The 24,101-nt window shown below is 36.6% G+C and overlaps 1 protein-coding gene across 1 annotated transcript; it reads right to left on the bottom strand.

The window, feature by feature from the left end:
* Positions 680-9,543, bottom strand: LOC109231175 (glutamine-dependent NAD(+) synthetase). The gene is made up of 14 exons (XM_019396752.1): positions 9,313-9,543; positions 8,913-9,129; positions 7,437-7,742; positions 6,606-6,829; positions 6,335-6,438; positions 5,757-5,891; positions 4,861-5,029; positions 3,991-4,126; positions 3,118-3,256; positions 2,748-2,924; positions 2,272-2,439; positions 1,804-1,899; positions 1,565-1,693; positions 680-1,096 (listed from the first exon to the last, which is right to left on the bottom strand). Exons 2-14 carry the CDS (start codon positions 9,104-9,106, stop codon positions 878-880), a joined length of 2,196 nt encoding a protein of 731 aa, XP_019252297.1. The 5' UTR covers positions 9,107-9,129; positions 9,313-9,543; the 3' UTR covers positions 680-877.

The raw sequence follows: 24,101 nt of genomic DNA on the forward strand, positions 1-24,101 counted from the left end.
AAATGGATAACTAATGTGTTTAACTTTTACATTTGTAAAGCCTCAAATTGGGGGTTCCTCAAGTTTGGGAGACTAGTAATTCTCCCATAAGTGACCATATTCAAGAAGCCATGGGTAATATGGATATCCATATTATCCGCCGAATAACCCATTTTTTATCCGTCTCAAATTCGGGTCGGGTCGGATAATTTATCCGTTTTTTGATTTACACCCGACTCACTCATACCCGACCTGACCGTTTGCCACCCCTAGTGATCATATTCAAGAAGCCATGGATAATATGGACATCCATATTTTCGCATTAAATATGGGCCGGGCCGGATAATTTATCCGTTTTACATTGCCCATTTCGGCCCGCCCATATCCAAATCGACCGGCCTGTTTGCCCCCTATTGGAGCATACTTATTGCTGCCCTCACAACTATATTTTTGCTCCTAAGAAGCAATGCATTATGCTCGATGATAGTCTAAGCTCCCTAAAACAGTTCAACTTTTATTGTTGTATTTACCTTTAAATTCTAATTTGTGTTTCTATGCTGGATTAGATTTCCTTATATATTGCTGATTTCTTGCAGTCCTAGTTGACTTTCTTGCGAGATCTATGAAGTTACACAGTTTTCACAGCTCCTAAAGCTTGCTCAGGGAGAGCACAAAAACTTTGAAAGCCTGAATTGTATGAATTACTAAAGCCGTTAATGAATATTAAGAACCTTCAGAAGACTCAAACAATCATGGCAAATATAAAACTTCAAAATGAAAAGCTGCTAGAAGGTTTTCTATCACAAGTTCTCATAATCCACGAAATATGCACAAAGATCAAATGTTATATGAAAAAAGCTTTGTGCATAGAACAAATACCAATAACCCAACCTTAGAATTAGAAGCCAGCCCTCGGATCACCCGAGCCTGCTGCCACAACACCCATCCCACCATCAGCTGTAACATTGACCTTTTCCCCATCAGTTGATTTTGTAATAGCAACTCTATCACCATCAAGCTCATTCACAAGTTCGTCAATCTTGCGAAATTGACAAGGCCATCTGACATTGTACAGGAACTGGCGCAGATCAAACCTATTGTCCTCGGGGGAATAACTCTGCAAGACGGAAAATGTTATATGCATCTCTAATGGATCATTGATGTCATAGATGATTTATATGCCATTACAAAAATATTTCGAACTTCTACTACTTTTAGTTTTTACTTTACTTTGTATAATATCCTTCTAAGATGAGCTTAAATGGAGCGATATAACCAGTGAAGATTCATATAGTCGATCGGCCCAATACGTAGATGATGATGTTGCTTCTCTAATGAAAATCACAGAACAAAAACATTACAACGTTTTGATCCTTCCTATTGGTTCTGACTATCTAGATTTAACTTACATGGATACGAGAACATAGGTATCTGATACGAGTATGTATAAGTTTCCCTATATGGGCATTTGTAGGCTTTTTTCTTACTTTTTTTTTGTGCTTTAGAAGAAACCCGAGAAGTACCTATAACAGACATAGATACTTCAAGGCAAGTAAAGGATTCATTGAACAGAGCAGTGAAGTACCTCGGCATGATATGAAGGGGTCATTACAGTCATCTTGTGTCTATTGATGGAATAGTATTTAAAGAAGTATTTCACTTTGTCAGCCACCTCTGCAGGCGTCAACTTTGTACCCCATTTGTAACACAGATTCTGCAATAAGATCATTCAGTAATTCATCAAGGACTGGAATTTACACATTAGAAAAATGATCTCATAGCAAGTCTGAAGCCACAATGGCTAACAGAACGAAGAGGACAAACCTTGAACATTGATACGGGTCCACAGCGGAAAATCTTACGCAACCTTCCATACACTGAAAGTTCATCATAGGTCATACCCATATCTACTTCATCCAGCTGTTTAACAGATTGTAAAGTAAGAACTTTTAGTTGTGCTTAATCACTTCTTCATATTACACTATGTATTTGGCTAACGGAGAAGTCAATGAACTTTCAATGCAAAAGTTATCAAGAAACTAAGTAGTCAAAGATGAATTTGTGAAGAGGTGACTCCGAGAAATCTGGTAAGTGACGGGAAGAGCCCCCTCAGACCAAAGCCGCCACCCCCACCCCCTACCCTCCCCCCCCCCCCCCGACATCCAATCAGAAGTACATGACAAGTTTCCAGAATTAAGGATGAGAAAATACTAGAAACAGGAAACAATGATCGCCGGCGGCACTAGAAAAAGCATCTTAAACTGAAAATTGGCAGTACGCTGAATCAGATACCTGACTGTAATTTGAGCGTATAGGCTCCAGCTCAGCAGTGGGCGGTGCAGCTTCAATCTCTGCCAGAGATGAGTAACCAAGATGAATGGCAGCCCATTTCAGAAATGTTCGAAGATCCATCTTGCTGATACTTCCAATTGGGTTTATATCTGCTGAACTACAGTCATACTGCAGAGATAGAGAGTTATTACTTCTTTTGTTTTCAACAAGGTAGAGATAGAGAGTTATCAATCAAGATTGTCAGGAAATAGAGATATGCACTAATATACAGTTCAATGCAAATCACGAAGCCAATTTATTATTTGTTCATTGACAAGCTCGATAAGCATAGAAAATCATATAAAAGGAGATTTAAACCAGCCTCAAAAACAATTCAAACAGCAGTAGATGCCTCAAAAATTCTTGGCTGACTGGATTCTATTTTAGGATAACTGCAGTTAATAGAACAACGTTTGAAACATCAAAGTTTCTTCTACCTTTGTTAAGTAACCACGTAACCCTTCATCCACATTGGAGCTACCCAAAACCAGATAAAAACCAGGTTTATTATGGACCCATGGCAGCAGAGATGCTAACATGAATGCCAAGACCATTCGAACTCGAGCTTGAATGTTTTGCAATCCTAAATTTTCAATGTTTGATCCACCATCTACCTGCAAATAAAGAATCAGGTCAACATTACAGTATGAAGCAATAACTTAGTCTTTATTTCAGAAATGACTCATCTTAATCCAACCAACTTAGTTGGCCAAACAACGTGACGGTATGGGTTTCAGTTATCACATAAACTGAATACATAAAAGCAAATAATCAGATAAGGGTAAAATTTACTTTAAACTATTCAACCTTGTAGCGTGGACGCTTTCCAGTAAGTGTTTGAAACAGAGAGATTAGCGAAGAGACCACTCCATCGATACTAACATTAAGATGCCATGATCCTATCTCATCGGCCAACACCTTTGCCCGAGTTGTTGTGGCTTCTGAACTGTCACACGCATACACTATCAACATTACTAGTTTGACTCAATAATCAATTCAAATAAATCTTTTTCAAAGACAGAGTTATGAAAAGAACATCATGTTAGTATTCTCCAAAAGAGAGAAGAAGCCCTTAGGAATTCTCCAATGAAGGTGACATCTATGAATAAATAGAAAAGGCCTGAAATCTTATATTGGATTATCTGCTTACGGTTGGAGATGATCATTTTCTCTCTAGTCTCATCTCATCCACCATAAAACAAAACACGTGCAAAAATTTAAACCCGTAACGTTCAGATCAAAGGTGTCATTAGACTGAACAGAAATATTCACTTCTCAGACTGCTAATGATTCCCTTGATATTAGAGAATAAATGTCATTTTCGAACAAAATTTAAGCAGGGTTGACAAGAATTCATGAGGAGGGGTATCAGCTTTGGTTAAGCAGGCAGTAGCACAACAGTGAGTCCACCCAACATTTCATGATGACCAAATTCTCACTTTGCATGTTCAAATTTTCAACATTTTGTTAAGATTACCAAAAGGGCTCTCAGTTGTCGACCAGAAATATGCTGCCCAACGCCAGGCAAAGAAAAAGAACCATTTGCCAATTGACAATTAGCAAAGCAACTTTAAAGGAGTAAATTATTACTTGGAATTTAATTCTAACTAGAGAATACACATAAATCAGAAGAGACAACCTGAAATGGACAAAATGATGGCACTTTCCTGACGTTCTTACCTATTTTCAGATCCCATAAAAACAGTATAGAAAATGCGCTTGGCAAATTCCTTGCTATCTGTTGGAAACTGACCATCAGTGTAATGGCCAATTCGAATGGCATCAGCTTTTACCTGTTCGTCTCCATTTGCAATTTCTGCATTGACATTACTGGTGATTAAATTATAGAAAACTCAGTGAATAGAAAATAAAGCTCAGGAATTGTCTGCTTATCTTCAGACATGCTGGCCATGCTATTTACTTTGACCTTTAACAATGAGGTAAACAATCCAACCAGCATGATGCAATTTATTAGTCAGCATAACATAAGTGAAGACACATTAAATGTATTGCAGAACATGCACAAATAATAAGACCATACTCGTACATAATGCTTGCCAGCTCTAGAACACTATAAATAGAAAACAGCTGATGTGTAGCGGAAACTTTGACCAAAAAGTGACAAATCAAGGATCCCCCTAAATTTGGTCATGCTGTAGATTTTAATTCAGCTACTCCATGAAAAGTTAAATCCTAAAATAATATAAGTAAATGGCCATTCTTTAAGAACTCACACATTTTAACAAAGCAGAGCTCCACACTACTCATGTTTTCTCAAGAATAATTCACCAGAGATCAGATGATTTGAGTAATCAAACAGCACCAACAATTATATATCATTTTTCCATGGAGGAGGCTGTTGATTCATGTAGGAAACTACCTAAGATTCAGGCTGCTATAGGAAATTAAAACAACTGCCTTTTCTTTCTTTACTCAGAAACTAAGACGGAACCTATGTACATGACTACAATACGATTGTCAAACACTAGGTACAAATACAAGAAAATAGCTAGAACTCAACAAGATGATGTTTAGAAGGTTTCGATAAACCTTTTACTACAAGCTGGCACATTGAACCAACTATAGCAGCAACGGAGGAACTATCAGCACCACCAGAAAGTGGAAGCAGAAAACCAGATGCACCACTTCTTCTTAGATAATCCCATAGCCAGCAAGCAGGACCAAGTGCTATTTCCTCCTCCGGAGAGTGATATTTAATCTGGAAACAGAAAGCAGTACACTAAGCAAACTTAATTAAGCAACAGAAAATCCACCAGACATTACATTCAAAACAATTGGCTTAAGATTTAGTAGAATTCTAAAGAAGATCAAACAAAATTTAGCAGATATAAAGCTGAAATATTAGGAGCTTTGACACATTTAAGAAACAACTGCAGATGAAACTTTAACAAGAAAGACTAGAATATTCCAGTAGACGGGATGAACCCAGTTTGATTTGGCCAAGGTGGATATCTTTCAAGCATTTGAAACACTGTGGTATAGACTTCAAATCGAAAGCCTGGCAACTGTCTGAATCAAGTGATCTAAGATTGACAGGAAAATGGAAAAGATCAGAAAATTTAGTGCCTCCACTCCGTCCTGTCAGACAGGGCAAGAGGAGTAAGGGAGATGAAGTAGGAATAACTCATTTCTCATATAGAGATAACCTATTTCTCGTCATACACATAAATTAACGGCTCCTAAAATGGAAACCATAAAGTTCAGTCCACTAATATCTTCACAATTAGAAAAAAGGCCATGTGGAAGACCTTCAGAACAGCATTTTGTGATTAAGCGTAAAACAAATCTGTCTATAAAAAGGGGGAAGGAGTTAGCGCATAAAGTTTTAAATCAGCAGAGTCGCTTAAACAAGGAAAAGTACAAGGCACTAGTCATTACAAGCATAGGTTGGTTTTGGACACCATTGACCTTACACAACAACTTACCTTCAGTGGACTTGAAAGTGACATTTGGAGGTTAAAAGATTGGCAAAGCTTGTATGGCACAAATACTTTGGAAACTTTAGCTTTACAACTTGCTTGCTCTTGAAAGCTACTGACAGATGATCTAAGGCTCGCAACCTGGTAGAAAAGGAGAAGAACCGTTATCACTTGACTAAATGGGCAGCTAACAAACATTAGAGACTTCGCTCGCGTCTACAAAATGCAAAATATGCTAAAATTCCTACCACTCCATCATGTTATTTCTTGAAATCAAACAACCTCTACATATGAAGTTTTGGCTATTGCTTAGCATGCATATCAAAATTCAAAAGGAAACCAAAAAATGGATTGAGCTATGAACAATGTGGATTCAGTAAGAAAAAGCATGGATGAGCAATTCATACATGCAAATCCTGAAGTTGAGTCGGAACAATATTTAAGCATAATCTGAACCAACTTGTTGGCACTAGCGGTAGCCCACAAAAGACTTAGGTATCTCCTCATCAACTCGTTAATGAGGAAAAAGATGAAGATATTATATAGCAACATTTTCAGATATTGAGTTCAAGATTCAAGCATACCGCATCAAGATCTATTTGAGCGAAAACCATTTCAACATCCTTCGGGGAAAATTGTGAACCTTGTGCTACCATATCTCCGTTTACAACAACACAAGAACATCCATCTGCCAGGGTAATCAACAATGAATACACACTCATAATGAAACTAGTACAAAAAGGTTTCCAGAGTGAGTATATAATTACTATTATCTTCATATCACCTGAGCTAAGAAATACAGATTAGATTACTAATATGGTAGATTACTGAGAGGACAGAAAGCAAGCTTGCTACCATAATAGAGACGACCACCATCACATCCTTGGTGATTACTGTACATGTAAACTCCCCCTCGAGTATGTGTGGCACTTATAAAAGCACGAAGGCGAAGATCAAGCTTTCGTAATTGATGATGACTTCCACTTGCATTCATGAACACTTCAACACCATTCAATGCAAGCTCCGCGTGAGGAGGTAGAGGAGTAAAAAGTTCTTCACAAACTTCAGCTGCTACAGCTCTGAAGGCAACATTGAAACAAAACTCAAAACCATATAAAATGGTGGGTAAAGTCAATAAGCTGCAAATTATTATTACTACACGTGCATAATTTGATACGTGGCCACAAAGAGGCATTAGGCTAGGAAGAGAATTTTCAGTTTTGTTTCTCTTATCTAATTTTTCTTTCTTAGGCGAACACATCTCGATCAAGAATTTGGTGCTTTAACTTCATGTTTTTTAACCAAAATAGAAGTTTCATACAACAAATCGAAAGATAATGTCGAGCAACTTACTTAAAACCTTCAATTTATGTCATTGTTAATACTAAAGCATATAAGTGTCTAACCGAGATTAAACATGGTTAAGTAGCAGTTTCTCAACCACCACGGAACCACAAAGAATGATGGACACGAAAATCAGTAGTCTCCATGAAATGGGGCGGAAATTTTGCGGATGCTGAAGCATTATCTCCTACCTAGGTGACTTATATACTCTAGCTGATGAAACAACTAAGATTTTAAAAAGGCTGAGTAAAATCTTTGAAAGAGAGGCAGAAAAGCAAGCTAGAAAGAGAGGCAGAAAACCAAAAGAAATATCTAACAAGGACTGGTGGTGCAGTTACACACGTGTCTAGAAACTGCACATAGCCATAACCGAAAGGTACTGTTGTCTGAGACAAAGCATCTGAAATTTCACTTGGGAGATGGAAGTCCTCAAGATGCTCTTTTTGTTTCCACGCTGTAAACCACCGGAGTTCTCTGTAGTTGCCATCATTTGCTAGCCACATTTTTGGCCTTATCATGATTATTTTTCTGTTTAGGCACAACACTTGACAGTTGTAACGTTCTGAATCTTTGATAACAGGCATACCGAAGCTACATAATATGCCATCAGTCCAATCTCCTAACAGTAGCTCTTTTAAGCAATCCCACCTGAAAGTTTGTGAAAACGTTACAAAGGGGAAAAGAGCTCAAGATGATAATCTAATGTCAGCTATTCTCTACTTTTTCTGATGCCAATTTATCAGCAAGTGTTTCTTTAAAACATCAACATGTACTTCAATAATGATAATTGACTTGCTGGTCTTGTTATCTGGGAAGGCAAAATAAACCGAATTTCATCTCAAAGGAAACACTAGCATATTATCAATATTCATTACATTGACAAGAACACCAAATATTCACATGTGCAAAGCAATGAAGAGGAAAAGGAGAGAGAAGACAGATATCTTACATATCACATCCTTCATCTATCTCCAAAACAAGGCATGTCTATTTAGCCAGTATCTAACTGCTAATTTGATGTTACTTATATGTGAAAGTGTCGTGACACCTGCTAGAAAAAATTCTTATGCACCCAAAGCATGTCATTTTTACAGAAGATAAACCTGGCATATAAAAATGGAAGACTTAGTATATGTGAAACCAATGGTAACAACCTTACTTGATCATGTATAGTGCCTAAGCTAATTTTATGTTATGTCGTGTCATGTCATGTCATTTCAGCATTAGTACGAAATCTCAATACTGCAAGAATTTCCATATCTTTTTTGTAATTCGCAATTCTAATCGAGAAAAAGAGCAAAGTTAATCCATATTCTACTGTATTTTCCAATGCACAGAGCTCTTAATGAGATTTATATGTATGGAGTAGATGTTGTTGAATTGTGTGATTCACCTCATCTATGCCGTCTAAATTGCTAAAAAAAGACCCCTTAATTAGTCAAAGTAGGTGAGTGCGAGTAAGTCCTCACTGAGGTTAAATTTAGTATTCTGTTTACTGAGACTCAAGCAAAGGATATCTGACTTGTAATCCAAATACCGTGTTGAAATGTGTGAAACTAACTCATCTAAAAAAGTTTGCATTTTAGAGACAAATGTTTCCTATATCCTGTTTGAGTTAAGTTTTATGCATTGACATAAACAACCAGGTTACTTCCAGATCATCTTCCAACGTCATCACAAGCACAATAAAATGTTTATAAGGTAACCTATTTAACAGCATTGATAGAGGATAACTGGTAAATAACATGTCAAACTACACTGATATTAACACTGTCAGTTTATATAACTTAAAAACGAATTGTGAAATTCGAAGCTTACGCATGAGCAACAGTATCGAGTTCCAAAAAATGATCTTCACAACCATATCCAGTGATTTCAAGCTCGGGTCCTAGCCTGATCTTAGCTCCCGCAGCTTTAGCCTCGGCTATAGATTCCTTAATGTGTTTCAAATTGCAGTCGAAATCCATAGCCCATTGATTCAAATTACACGTCGCCACTTTCAATAGCCTCATCTTCAATTCTCACTTTCTGTTATCTGCAATTAATTTTAAACTGAAAAATCTGAGACTTCAAAATCCAATATTTCGAACTGTATTATATAAAGACTGCAGGCCGAGAATTCAAAGCTGTGGAATTGGAAATTGGAAATTGGAATGTGAATATGAATTGATGGAAAATAGGAAAAAGGAAAAAAGAAGTTAGAGTGGAATTGACGCACCGTTTGAAGGGGTTTGAGTGAAGTCCAGAGTTCTATTTTAGTTTTTGACACGTCCAGCAAGTTGGAGGCACACTCAGCACAGTAATTTCAATTTCTTTTTTGTCAAAGATTGATACATATTCCCCTAAAAAGGGAAAAGGAAAAAGGAAGAAGAAGAAGAAATAAACCTTTGTGACGTATGCTCATTGAGAATGAAATTTTGGGGGAAAAGGAAGAAAAAATTTAATATGAAAAAAAGATTATTCTCATATTTAAGTGAAGAAAGGTTTAGGCATGTCTATCATATCGAGATTGAAAGGTCAATATTGGTTTGAAGAGTCCGAGAAACTCACTATCTATCTATGGAATAACAAAAAGCAAAACTATAATAGGCTAGAATATTCACAATTCAACACATGTCAAAAATTATGACGCTCTCCAAGAAAGTTGAAGTTTCAAATTGATTCAAACTACAGATAAGCAAAATATAATTAAATTTATCATCAAAAAGATTTATTATTTCACGATTGAGTTTTTGGCAGTTATTCTATTCATTTATTATTACACTTGCCTATTAAAAACAAAATTCCTCCTCCTTTTTTGTTTGGCTGTTATAAAAAAAATACTCCCACTTATTTAGTTGGCCTTCTTTTAATCAAGAACTACCCACTCAAATTTGCAATTAGAGGAGTAAAAAAAAAAAAAAAAAAAAATATTATCTCCCACTTTTTTGTTTGCCGTTTTTTAATCGACAACTACCCACTCAAATTTGTAATTATGTTTTTATAAATGAAAGTGCAAAAAAGAGAAAAATATTCGAATTTATCCCACGATTGATCATGCTCCCAAACGTGGGCTTCCAACTTATTTATACCTCCATAACTAATTAATTTATGCGCTTTATATTTCAAATCCTTTTCAACTTCCTATTTTATCTACTAAGTATACCAGTCGGATTACAATTGCTTGCTACATGATAATAGGTGAATTTAACTATAATTAGGCCCTAAAGAACCACCTTCTTGTATAGTTTTGATGATAAAAGTGATAACAAAATGCTCTGATTAGTGCTTTTCATGCTTTGCAGGTGATATATGACAAGAGAAGGCTATCGAGTACTTTTGGGATCAAATATGGAGAAAAAGAGGCCAATCCTAAAATTTTGCCAAATGAACCAAGCGAAGCAGCTCAAGCCAGGCCTGAAGAAGGACTGCCGCGGTTCCACCGCGACCGCGGCAGAATCGCGGTAGAAGACTGTCGCGGATAAGTTGAGATTCACAGAAGGTGTGTGGCCGCGGTTTGACCGCGACCGCGGCAGAGGCGAAAAAGTTCAGGGACTTAAGTGCAAAACACGGGATTTTTAGCCCACAACCCTATTTTAAATACTAGACTTCGCCCAAAGGAGGCAAGCATGGTATTGGAGAATATTTTAGCAAGGAAAACAATTGTGAGAGATCACCCAAAACATCTTTCTTCTTTTCTTTGATTTTTCTTGCAAGTTTTATGATGAATATTGTTTTAGTTAGTTTACCCATAGTTATGAGTAGCTAAATCCTTTGTCTAAGGTTTTGATGGAACCTATTGGGGGAATGAACTTCTTGTTTATGTGAATACAAATTGCTAGTTCCAATCTCTATTTGTTCAACTATATATTTATTGTAGTTAATTGACATGATCCTCAATTAGCTGTGCCTATTTAGTGTGCATAACTCGGGAGAGAGTGCATATTTAGGTAATTGTTGAACAACACCACTCCCAAAGTATATGAGGGATCAATAACCGAGGGTTTAAAGGCGAGATTAGGGATAACGAAGCCTTGTGTGTAATCTAAAGTGAATTGTGTTAAATAAAGCAAGCTAGTGTATCTCGGGAGAGTGCAACTAGTAAATTACTGTGATTACTCGGGAGAGATTTACGGTAAGAAGAGCATTCATGATTGATAGAGATGTGTTGGTAAATTTGTATGAAGCATAAACAGAAGGAATTCCATCAATATGGGAAATCATTACCTTAGCACTTTCTCATTATTGTTTACAGCTTAGCATCTTTAATTTGTAGCTATTAGTTACTGTTAATCTTAGTTATTAAAAACACCATCAACTGTGATTCTCAACGTTTGGGAAATTGATTCTAAAGAGTTTAGTAGGTCTAAAGATAATGATTGATAGGTTAATTCTCTGAGGATTCGACTCTGGGCATAATACTCAGGTTATATTTGCAACGTCCGCATTGTCCTTTTTGTAAGGCATAGTTGGGCGTGATCACTACACAACTTCATGATATCAAACAAATTTCAAGCAACTCGATGCATTGGAATCTCAAAGTTAGAGCGTTCGAACGTGGGTAATCCCGGATCGATTTAAGCCGGAAATACCGTATCCAATTGAATTGGTTTTATAGGATTCGAATGTAACATATTCAACTTTCTCATAGTTTTAAACTTCCGCTTCTCTGAAGTATTTTTTTTCCCCGTATTCGTAAATTACTTGCATCCTACATGAAAATTCTTTGTTCCGGATTACTCAACTGTCTAAGAAGTTGCTCCACTAATTCCAGTTCCATATAAAGAGTTCTTTAAGTGATATGGAACCAATTGTAGCAACTATTATCATTCAATTGAAGATGAGAATGTAACACGATTTATAAAGGCACTTAGATGACAATGATTGGTGTATTGCCACATAATTTAGAGTCCAATATATTTGGTCTATATAGTTCAATTAAGTTAGCTTTTAGTTTAACCAAGTTAAGAAGAACACTATTTGAAAGAACTGTAGTTAAATATATACTAATATTCGAACTTGTATATGGTGGTTAAAGTTTTGATAATTTTGATTTTTGACTTCAAATGTTGAGGGAAACTTTAGGCAGTGATTATCATAATAGATCGATTTAAAATTCACCTATATTGCATCTTTGTATTTAATAACATCTATTTTGTTCAAAATATAAATCTCTGGCTGATATTAGATATGGTTGCCTTGCTTAGACTATCACCGGATGAACATACAGAAACTACGCGTATATATAAAATATGTGTAGTACAAGTATTCCTCTTTATGTCTCTTAATGTTGGCTTCATAATTGTGTAGTAATAAGGAATCTGATTTTGTATGGTGATGGTATACATGCTTCAATCAGGAAGTTTGTTATTAATTTTTTAGGAACAAGATTTTCTTATATTGTATGAACTATTTTGTTGTTGGACCAAATAATTTGAAGTCAAGGACTACGACACACAACCTAAGGCTGACATTTACACAAAATACAGTTGTTGAGGAAATAACAGATCCTTCATTTCATATGAACATCTTTAACTTGCGTCCTTTTGACCAACTATCAAATCAACATGATGTCGATGAGACAGAATTATTCGGTAATTCTTCTTTTTATTTTTATTCTAATAGTAGGTTTTGTAAAACTATGTGACGAACTTTTATATTTATAGATATTGTTAGTCAGGTTGTGACCGATGAAGCTATTAAGATTTACAAGCAAGAAGACAACCAAAGTGTCTTTAATAATATTGAACTCAAATATGAGTCATTCACAAATAGAAACAATACTTTACAATAGAACTACCTATATTGTTGTTGATTAACATTTACCATAAAACATATAGGAGGAACACTATTTTGGCAACCTTATGGAGTGAACTTGTGGATCAAATTCAACATCACTTGAATTGATCTACAGACGAACCTTTGATTGTTGTTTTTCAGCATATGAAAGCTCAAAAATTTCGAGGTTTACCAGTGATTACATGTATTTTTTTAATTTTAGTTTATAAATATTTTATAATTTGAAATTTATAATTATAGTAAATTTAATATACAGGTAATTACACAGTGCGTAGTTGTTGATATCAGACAAAGATATGGATAAATCCTATGCTGCCGCAATCTATCGAGTTTAAATTCAGGTTTGTCAAGTGTATAATCTTTTTCTATATGTACAAAAATAAAATAAAAATAGAATTTCCAAATTACAATTTTGGACTCATGCAGATTACTTGCAGCGCGTCAATCAAACTATGAGCGGATTACTCAGACAAGTTCTCAGCAAAGTTACTCTATCACATATGAGTTAGACAAAGGAATTGTACTGTTTAAAACTATTAGGGATTTAGTTCAGTGCACGCATGAGTTTAATTTACTATTAAATTATATTTACCTTATGTTTTCTGTTTTGCATTTACAACGACAAAGGAATTGTACGTTATTAGCAAGTGAGTTTAATTTAGTATTAAAATTATATTTACCTTATATTTTTTGTTTTACATTTACAATAATTTTTTCTTTATGTCAAATAGGATGCAGCTATTGGATTGCGGTCAAATTGGTGAATTTGGAACTTGACCGGGGATGGTCATACTTGGCATGCAACAAGTGTACTAGAAAGGTTGATAAGGTTGAATTTTTTTTTTGTAAGAAATGCAATGAAGAAGAATGTTATGTCACTCACATGTAATTTAAAATTATATATATAAAAAAATGCACAAGGTTAATCAAAATTGAGTTGCAAGTTAGACTTCAAGTTGGTGTTATGGATGTAACCGCTTTTATCTCAGTATTGCTTTGGAATGACGATGCTATGCAGCTTATAAAGAAGTCCGCAAAAGAACTGAATGAAAGATTATTTAAGGTATAATAGTAAACTTAATTTAGTTGTCAATTATAATATTTCTAACCTATGAAATTTGGTGTAGACTTCAATTGCGGATGTTGACTGTTCTTATCCAAGTGAACTGGACGATATTCTTTATAAAAGATTCATATTTAAGGTTATTGTTAAGTAAGAGAATATTGGGTTACAGGTCGAAGTCTACAATGTTTTTAAGATTAGTGATGATGATGATTTTCTAAAGGAATATTGTCACGGTTTATTCGAAGACACTATCACTGTAAATATTTTTACGCATAAATCTCCTAATATAAAATTTAAGTATAAATACTTCTACACTCATAAGATGAGAAAAAGGCCATTATTGCCCCTGTACTATTGGAATTAATGCACGTTCGTCCCCCGTTACACTTTACGTTCAATCTCCATCCTACCGTTAATAAAGTTTATGCAATTACCCCTAACCCTAACGCCTCGCCAATGTGGCAGCTGACCCCCTCTCTTTTTTTCAAGTCAGCTGCCAACTCAGACTTCCAATAAGTTATAAGCCCCAAATGGACGACCAAATTAGATTGACCCAATCCCACTCCCAAATCAAATTGACCCGTAACCCGTAACCGTTTTCCCACTAAATAAATAGAATTAACCCGTCTTAAAATACCTTATTCACCTCATTTAATCGAACATTCTGGTACTTCAAAGAAAACGAGAGAACCAAGCCGGTCAGGATCCTTGCTTCCAGTGGCGATTTTAAGCAAGGGTAAGAAATTTTTCTCCAAAAACTTGATGTTTCTGTTAGTTTTATCTCTTTCTTGTTTTATCCCAAAAAAAATTCCCAAGAAAGTTTTACTGGCGTTTCGAATCCCTTTCAGATTTGTTCTTTGTTGGTTAGGAATTTCAGTTCCCTTTCCCTTTTCAATTATTTGAAGCTGATAGGTGTGTGTAGTTGTCATAGGGCTTCTAATTTGGTATTTATTGAAGTTAGGATTTACAGAGTAGTTCTTGGTTGGTTAGGGTTTTCACTTATCCTATCTTTGTCGATAATTTCAAGCTGGTAGTGTAAGATAATTAAATCACAACTATAGCAGAGATTAAGACACAATTATGTAATTAATCTAGAGTTAGAGTTTAAGGAAGCGTACCGTTAAACTCCATGGATTCAGTAGCGACAGCAACCGGCGATCAAGCCTGAGACTAACTTCTATGATCCACTAGCTACGCGCTCTCACAGCCCGAAAAACTTGACTGGTGGGACGTCTACCGTTATCACGTATTCAAGAGGAAGAATACGCTAGGGTTTTCTAATAGCTAGGGAAAAGGGGGTTGGCCTCTATTTATAAAGAGTGTCTACCCATCACAGGCCAATAGTTATTGGGCCTCACTTATCCACTCACACAACATTTAATATCAGGCCTTTTATTTATCTACCACTTGGGCCACTTCACTATCCTTTCAGGCTATAATCAATTAACATAAGTCCAAATTCCAACATTCTCCCACTTGGACGCCAACGTTAATTGAGGACAAGAAAACGATTTTAAAACTTTTGAGTTTTGAGAAAAACATTTTAAAAAAAGATTTTAGACTCTATAGTGGCCACACTACTCACATAGCCATGGATGGAGTGACCCATATAACAATCCATCCAGTCTCAATAGAGAACTCCAATAATGAATCATAGCAGGCATCACACCATTTAAAGGCATGAATTCTATCTACGACCATATATGCTAGAATGTCCATCAACATGGATCAAACATGTGTGCTAAGCATATTATCTTTGTAATCAAGGTGAATAGAGTCACACCTCTTAGAAAGAAATAATACTCCAAGTGATATTATAACCATATCATCTAATTAGGAGCCTCCAAGTGACACAAAATCATATCACCTCAGAAGGTTTCCCTTGTGCCTTACCCGGGATAACCAAGGCAACAAGCAGCAAAAGTCACAGATACCATGAGTTTATGCAATATCCAATTGGAAATAAGAATAAATAAATTATCATGTTAGTCAATAAGAATAACAAATATCAAAATAACACAAGCTTGCATAAAATTGAATTTATTAAAAGCAATATCTTTGTCAGCAATTACAAAGTAACTCCCACTGGCTAAAGCACATCAAAAGACTCTAAAATACCCATATTTTAGCATGTTCGTTAAACACTATAGGCCTAAGACCTTTAGTCAAAGAATCAACCAACATAGATTCTGTGCTAATATGCTCAATACATATATCACCTTCTTTTACCATGTCTCTAATCTTAAGAAACTTAAGGCTAACATGCTTAAAGCCTCTTGTTCTCTTGTTATTCTTAGAGAAGAACATAGATGCACTGTTGTCACAGAAAATAGTCACCGGCTTAGATATAAAATCCACAATTTGCAATTTAGTAAGAAAATTCTTCATCCAGACAGCATGTGAAGCAGTCTCAAAACAAGCAATAAACTCAGCTTCCATTGTAGATGTAGCAGTGATGCTCTGTTTCTCACTTTTCCAAGAAATAGCACCTCCACCCAATATAAAAATATACCAGAAGTTGATTTTATAGTGTCTTGACAACCTGCAAAATCAGAATCTGAATATACTAGAAGATCCAGATCATCAACCTTTTTGTACACAAGCATGAAGTCTTTGGTGCGTTGTAGATATCTGATCACTTTATTTGCAGCCACCCAATGTGCCCACCCAGGATTAGAAAAAAATCTTCCCAACATGTTAAGAAAAAATGCAATATCAGGCCTTGTACAAACCTGTATGTATGTCAAACAACTAACAACACTTGCATATGGCACATCTTTCATGGTTCTCATCTCAACTTCATTTTTCGGAGATTGATCTTTACTAAGTTTATCCCCTTTTACAACAAGTGCAACGCCAGGTCTACAGTCTTGCATATTGAAAGTTTTAAGAACACTCTCAATGTAGGAACGCTGTGATAAACCCAATAAACCATGTGACCTGTCTCTTTTAATTTCTATTCCAAGAACAAAAGAGGCTTCACCAAGATCTTTCATATCAAAAGACCTAGACAAAAATTGTTTGGACTCATTCATCAAGCCCAAATTATTTGTGGCAAGCAGAATATCATCAACATAGAGAGCCATAATAATGAAACTACCATTAGCTATTTTAAGATAAACATATTCATCAAGCTTATTTTTCACAAATCCAAATTTTGTAATAATTTCATCAAATTTCAAGTACCACTACCTGGAGGCTTGTTTAAGTCCATATATGGATTTGCTAAGCTTGCACACTAGATGTTCTTTACCAGCTTCTTTAAACCCTTCAGGTTGAACCATGTAAACTTCTTTAAGAAGACTCCCATTCAGGAAAGCAGTTTTAACATCCATCTGGTGCAACTCTAGATCAAAATGGGCCACAAGAGCCATCGCAACTCTAAAAGCATCCTTAGATGAAACAGGAGAAAAGGTTTCTTTATAATCAATGCCTTCTTTCTGAGTGTAACCCTGAGCAACCAACCTTCCTTTATAACGGTCTATGTTTCCCTTAGAGTCTCTTTTGGTTTTACACACCCATTTACAGCCAATAGGCCTAAAACCTACAAGCAATTCTACTAAGTCCCACACTTTATTGTGTTCCATGGAGCACATTTCATCTTTCATTGCCTCATGCCATTTATCAACATACGGAGAGGAAATAGCTTGAGCATATGATAAAGGATCAGTCAACTCTCCAGTATCACTAATATTTTCAGTCACATACATGATAAAATCATCAGAGATGGCAGACCTTCTTTCTCATTGTGACCTGCAGAGTGGTTCATTGTGCATAATTTGCTCAGGAACTATGGGGTCATTGTACCCTTGATTCTCCCCTTCATGAATAGGTTGGTTTACCATATTTTCATGTACAACTGGTACAGGGACAATGACTTCCTTCTCTTTCAATACAATTTCCTTACCACATGAACAATCATAATCACAAACATCATGCTCAAGAAATTTTGCATTAATAGACTCAATGATTCTAGTGCCACGCCCATGACAGAAAACCCTAAAACCTTTAGAGTGATTAGGATAGCCTATAAAGAAACAACTGGTAGTCTTAGGATCAGTTTTCTTTTCTGTGGGTGAATAAATACGAACTTCAGCTGGACATCCCCAAATGTGAAAATGATTCGAGCTAGGTTTTCGGGTTGTCCATAGTTCAAAGGAAGTTTTCAAGACAGATTTTGTAGGAACTCTATTAAAGATATAGCTAGCTGTTTTTAAGGCTTCTCCCCAAAGATACTCAGGTAGCCTAGTCCTTGACATCATACTTTTCACCATTTCCATGAGAGTACGATTCCGTCTTTCAGCCACACCATTCTGCTCAGGAGTACCTGTCATGGTATATTGTGTTACTATTCCACATTCTTGCAAAAATAAAGCAAAAGGCCCCATACATTGACCAGACGCATCATATTTTCCATAGTACTCACCACCACGGTCAGACCTCACTATCTTAATGGACTTCCCAAGCTGTTTTTCAACTTCAGTCTTATAAATTTTAAACTTATCAAGTGCTTCAGATTTTACTTTTAAAAGATACATATAACAGTATCTTGAAAAGTCATCAATAAAAGTAATAAAATACTTATGATTGGCCAAAGTAGGTACATAAGGACCACAAATTTCAGTATGAATAATTTCTAAGAGTTCAGAGCTCCTAGTAGAACCCTTTCTCTTAACCTTGGTCATTTTCCTTTAACACAATCCACCTAAGTTTCAAAATCCTTTGGATTAAGAACAGGTAAAATATTTTCCCTTACCAATCGTTCAATTCTTTCTTTAGAAATATGACCAAGACGCATATGCCATAACAGGTAAGACGTTTTACTCATAGTAGACCTTTTGTGGGCAATATTTTCAACATGCATTGTAGAAAAAATTTCATTCAACACATTCAAGCAATATAGACCATCACTTAAAAAGGCGTTAGCAACAACATGTGAATCATAGAAAATTTTAATAATACCATTATTTTGTTGAAATGAAAAAATAGCTTTGTCCAAAGTGAAACTGAAACTAATTTTCGTCTCATAGACGGTACAAAAATAGTATTTTCTAAATGAATAATAGAATTATTTTTAAAAGGTAAAGTAGATGTCCCTATAAACTCTACTTTTGCTTTGAGTCCATTGCCCACAACAACAGTGGCTTCATCCTCTTTTGGCTTCCGTCTGCTTACTAGATCCTGCAAGTCATTGGTTACATGAACATTTGCACCACTATCTAACCACCAGGAATTCAAAGGAACATGAACAAGACTAGTTTCAAAGCAGACAAAAGCCAAAAGATTACCTGATTTCTTTTTCAAAGGACAGCCAGCTTTCTTATGACCTACTTGTTTGTAATCCCAGCACTTGATTTCTTTCTTAATTACAGCTTAAGGACCAAGAGGATTATGAGACTGACCTTGGTTAACACCAGGCTTATTAGTATGACCACTATTACCACCTGGATGATGAGACTGACCATGTTTCCTTTTGTGAAATTTGGGTCCATCTTTCTTTTATAAGAGGGATAATCAGCTGATCTAGACGAACTAACAAAATTCACTACACCCTCAATTTTCTCCTTTTTGGATCCTCCCTTCCTCTACCACACAAACAGTAATAAGCTCATCAACATTCCACTTATCCTTTTGTGCATTATAGGTTGTCTTAAGTTGGTTAAACATCTCAGGAATGGACCTTAGAGATTGGTGAACAAGTATCACGACCCTAAACGGACCCGGTCGTAATGGAGCCTATCGTGAAACTAGGCCAGCCGACACAAACCCCAAAACCAATCTGACAGTTATAATAAGTCATTTAAAAGTCATTAATAAGCTAAAATCCCAAAATGTAAGGTAGAATAGAACAGTGCCGAAACAAAACACAGCCCGACATCGGGGTGTCACCAGTCATGAGCATCTACAACTCGTCTAGAAATATGGAAAGACAACATAGTCTAAAACAAAGCTGATACAAAGCGGAATAAAGATAGGAAGGAGAAGCACTGGGCTGCAAACGCCAAGCAGCTACCTAGTCAACTCCGAAAGCCTGCTGGAAGACAAATCAGCACTCTAGCGTGACACGAGACTCCTGGATCTGCACACAGGGTGCAGGGAGTAATGTGAGTACCCAACTCAGTAAGTAATAAAGGTAAAGGCAATTGAGCAGTAAGAAAACACGTAAACCACAACATAATGCTACAGCAAAATAGTGTAAGTCCAGAACAATGCAGTAAAATAGTAAAACTCATAAAAACATCTCAGTTCAGTAAAACCCTTTTAAAATTCTTTTCAATAGTTTCAAACGAGTATGAAAACGGTGAGTAAAAGTATAGAAACGTAAAACATCCCCTCGGGCAAAATATCAATAGAACCAGCCCCTCGAGCTATCTCACAATCACTCGTATTATCCCCTCGAGCAATAACATGAAACAACAACAGCCCCTCGGGCACTATCACATCTCACACTGGGTATCCGCGCTCACTGGGGGTGTACATACTCCGAGAGGGGATCCTACAACCCAAGCGCTATAACAAGCCATCCCATGGCATAATCAAACAGGCCCCCGACCTCATGACAATTACAAGCCACCTCATGGCATAATAAATCAGGCACTCGGCCTCTCATATATCACAAATCAGTACCACATGCTGCGACGTGCAGCCTGATCCCATAACATCCTCACAACACAGGTCCTCGGCCTCACTCAAGCCCCTCAGGCTGACAGTAAAACAAGTACTCGGCTAAAAATATCATTTATGAAATCAAGAGGGGTGAATAAAACCGAGTTATGAAAACAGTAAGAACATAGCATGACTGAGCGTAAATATCAAACCGAAAATAGTGAGGAAATCAGTAGTAAAATCCCCTAAGGGTCCAAGCAATCGGCACAAGCCCAGACATGGCATTTAGCCCCAAACACAATAATACTTTCCAAAATATAACAATATCAAATAGTTTCCAAGTAAATACGCGACTCAATGGTCGTACGGGACGGACCAAGTCACAATCTCTAACGGTGCACAACTCCACGCTCGTCACCTAGCGTGTGCATCACCTCAAAATAGCACAACGATGTGAAATCCTGGGTTTCATACCCTCAGGACAACATTTACAATCATTACATACCTCAATCCGGTCCAAATTCTAGCCCGCAATGCCCTTGCCTCTCGTATCGGCCTCCGAATGCTCCAAATCTATCCAAAACCAGAATATACTCATCAATATACGCTAAAGGAACAAAGTCCACTCGAAAATAACCAATTTACACCAAAAATCCCGAAATTGACCAAACCCGACCCCCGGGCCCACGTCTCGAAATCCATTAAAAGTCACATCAATAGAATCCTTACACTCTCGCGAGTTCGTACATATCAAATATACAAATATCCGACCACAAACGACGCGTCAAATCCCTAATCAAAGGCCTCCAATTTCAAGCCCTAGTTTTCTTCAATTTCAACCACTAATTTCCATAAATTACAAGCCTAATCCGTGAAACAACACCATAGAAACGAGTTTTAGGTTCAACAATCTTACCTCAACGAAGTTCTCTTGAATTCCCTCTTCAATCTCCCCCAAGAAGCTCCAAAACCGGCTCAAAAATGGTGAACTATGGCCTAAAATCGCGAAAATGGCCTTTTAAACATTCTACCCGGCGATTTAAAATTCCTTAATCGCGATCGCGGAAAATGCCTCGCGATCGCGAAGCACAAAAGCTGACTGACCTCATTTAACCTTACGTGATCGCAACAAACCCCACGCGATCGCGGAGCTCTGCCTCTTCTAACTTACGCGATCGCGTTCCAACCCACGCGATCGCATAGAACAACCTCACCACCTCACACCCGCTCCTTATCTCCTACGCAAACACGACATTGACCACGTTTTCGCGAACAACAATCTCTAAACCAATCGCGATCGCATACTGACCTTCGCGATCGCAGTGAACAAATTCCACTTCTGCCCCACAAAGCCTACGCGATCATGGACCCTTCTACGCGATCGCGATGAACAAATGTCTTTAATAGACCTGAAGGAAAATCTGCAACTTCTCAAATATGAATTTGATCCGTTCAACCACCCGAAACTCACCCGAGACCCTCGGGACCTCAACCAAACATGCCAACACGTCCCATAACATCCTACAACCTTGTTCCAACCTTCGAAACACTCAAAACAATTTCAAAACATCAAATCAACCATGGATTCAAGCCTAAGAACTCCAAAAACTTCCGAATTCCGCTTTTGATCAAAAAGTCTATCAAACCTCGTCCGAATGACCTGAAATTTTGCGCACACATCAGATATGACACAACAGACCTACTGCAACTTTCGGAACTCCATTCCGACCCCTATATAATATTCTCCCCTATCAACCGGAAAACGCCAAAATTCCAATTTCGCCAATTCAAGCCTAGATCTACTCCAGACCTCCAAAACACATTCTGATCACGCTCCTAAGTCCCAAATCACCTTACGAAGCTAATCGAATCATAAAAACCAAATTTCGAGATCGTTTTCTCATAAGTCAACTTCTGGTTGACTTTTCCAACTAAAAGACAACTTGAAAGACTAAGTGTCTCAGACCTTTCCAAAACCATTCCAAATTCGAACCGACTAACCCGATACCATATAACACAGATGAACAAAGCATAAAGAGGAATAAATGGGGGAAACGGAGCGGTGACTCATGAAATGACCGGGCGGGTCGTTACAACAAGAAAATCATCGGTAATGGTTACACCTAAATTGTTCAGTTTGGTGGCAATGTTAACCAATTTCATAATATGATCACAGACACTACCTACAAGGTCATAATTTATGGTAAACAGGGAATCAATCAGGCTACGTATCTCAGCTTTATTAGATTCTAGGAATTTTTGTCCAATGGCACTCAGGAAATCTTTTGCATTTCCATTATCCTTAATTGCACCCTTTATATCATCAGCAATGCTAGTAGTTGCAGGTTCAGAAGGTTTCTATTCAGTCAATGCAAAGTCCAGGTCCATCAGACCTAACATTATTTCAACATCCTCTTTTCACTTCTTGTAGTTGCTACTAGTTAGAGTTTCAATGGAATTCAATTGAGTAGTCATGTTATTAACAACTGTATAAGCAAACAACACAAAAAATAGATAGAATTATAGGCAGGAATATATTAAATCAAAAGAGTCAAAGACATCCAATTACACCTCCTTTGGGTAGAAGATGCAACTGTCTTCCCTTTTAAAAAATCAAGGAGTCCAAGACATACATTGCATCATCACCTTTAGGCAAGAGATACAAAGCCTCCCCCTTATTATCCAAGAGTACACGGCATACATTGTGTCCTTCCTTTAGGTAAGAGACACAAAACCTCCTCTTACGTCAAATTATCCTTATTCATTTAATTTATATATATACATGAGAATCCCTTCATCCTTTGGGTTGAAATATAATATCTTATCTCATAAATTAATTTGGTGTCACTAGTATCAAAAAGATACACCTCCAACACTAGCGTACACTCTATTAAGGATAATTTATACATGTGCATTGAGAATATTTTAACGACTCAAATAAATAGACCATTTTGGTGGAAACTACTCATTAATCATAATTCTCAACACATGTGTTAAATGATTTCACATGTATAAAGTTTTAAAAAATTTCAATGATTCCAAATAAATAGACCACTTTGGTGGAAGCTATCTATTAATCATATTTCTTATTTAAACAATATCATATACATGCAAGGAAAATAAAGCCCATATATGTAAACCCTTCTAGTTGCTATTAATTCCATTCTCTAACTAAAAATACAAAGAACCAGTAAGACTTATGCAATCAAAACAAGATCAACATTCCAATTTATTATTATGACAGAGTATTTCGTAAAACACACAAAGTATTTTATCAACTACTAAATAGAAATTGAGAAATTTATTGAAGGACACAAGTCCATAGAAAAACAGTAGGCTTTTAAGTTCTGCTAAGTACGCTAACATTGTATGGAGTTAATTCCATAACTAAAGGACCAATCAAGTTCAGATCTCAACAAAACTTAACAAGACTTAGCCCTCAATTATAAAATCCTTTTCTGATGCCCCCGCTGTCAGCACGTATCAAGGTTTTACCAACTTTCATATGTGCTTTTATTTAAAAATACCAACTACAAAATCGTTACATCCCCTTATAC

The sequence above is a fragment of the Nicotiana attenuata genome, chromosome 8, assembly GCF_001879085.1.
Source record: "Nicotiana attenuata strain UT chromosome 8, NIATTr2, whole genome shotgun sequence".
Lineage (NCBI taxonomy): Eukaryota > Viridiplantae > Streptophyta > Magnoliopsida > Solanales > Solanaceae > Nicotiana > Nicotiana attenuata.

Coding starts and splice junctions, on each gene's coding strand:
- LOC109231175 (XM_019396752.1), bottom strand. CDS start 9,106: ATGAGGCTATTGAAAGTGGCGACGTGTAATTTGAATCAATGGGCTATG. Junction 2,925..3,117: donor GAAAGCGTCCACGCTACAAG/GTTGAATAGTTT, acceptor CTTTATTTGCAG/GTAGATGGTGGATCAAACAT. Junction 1,694..1,803: donor GACCCGTATCAATGTTCAAG/GTTTGTCCTCTT, acceptor ATCTTATTGCAG/AATCTGTGTTACAAATGGGG.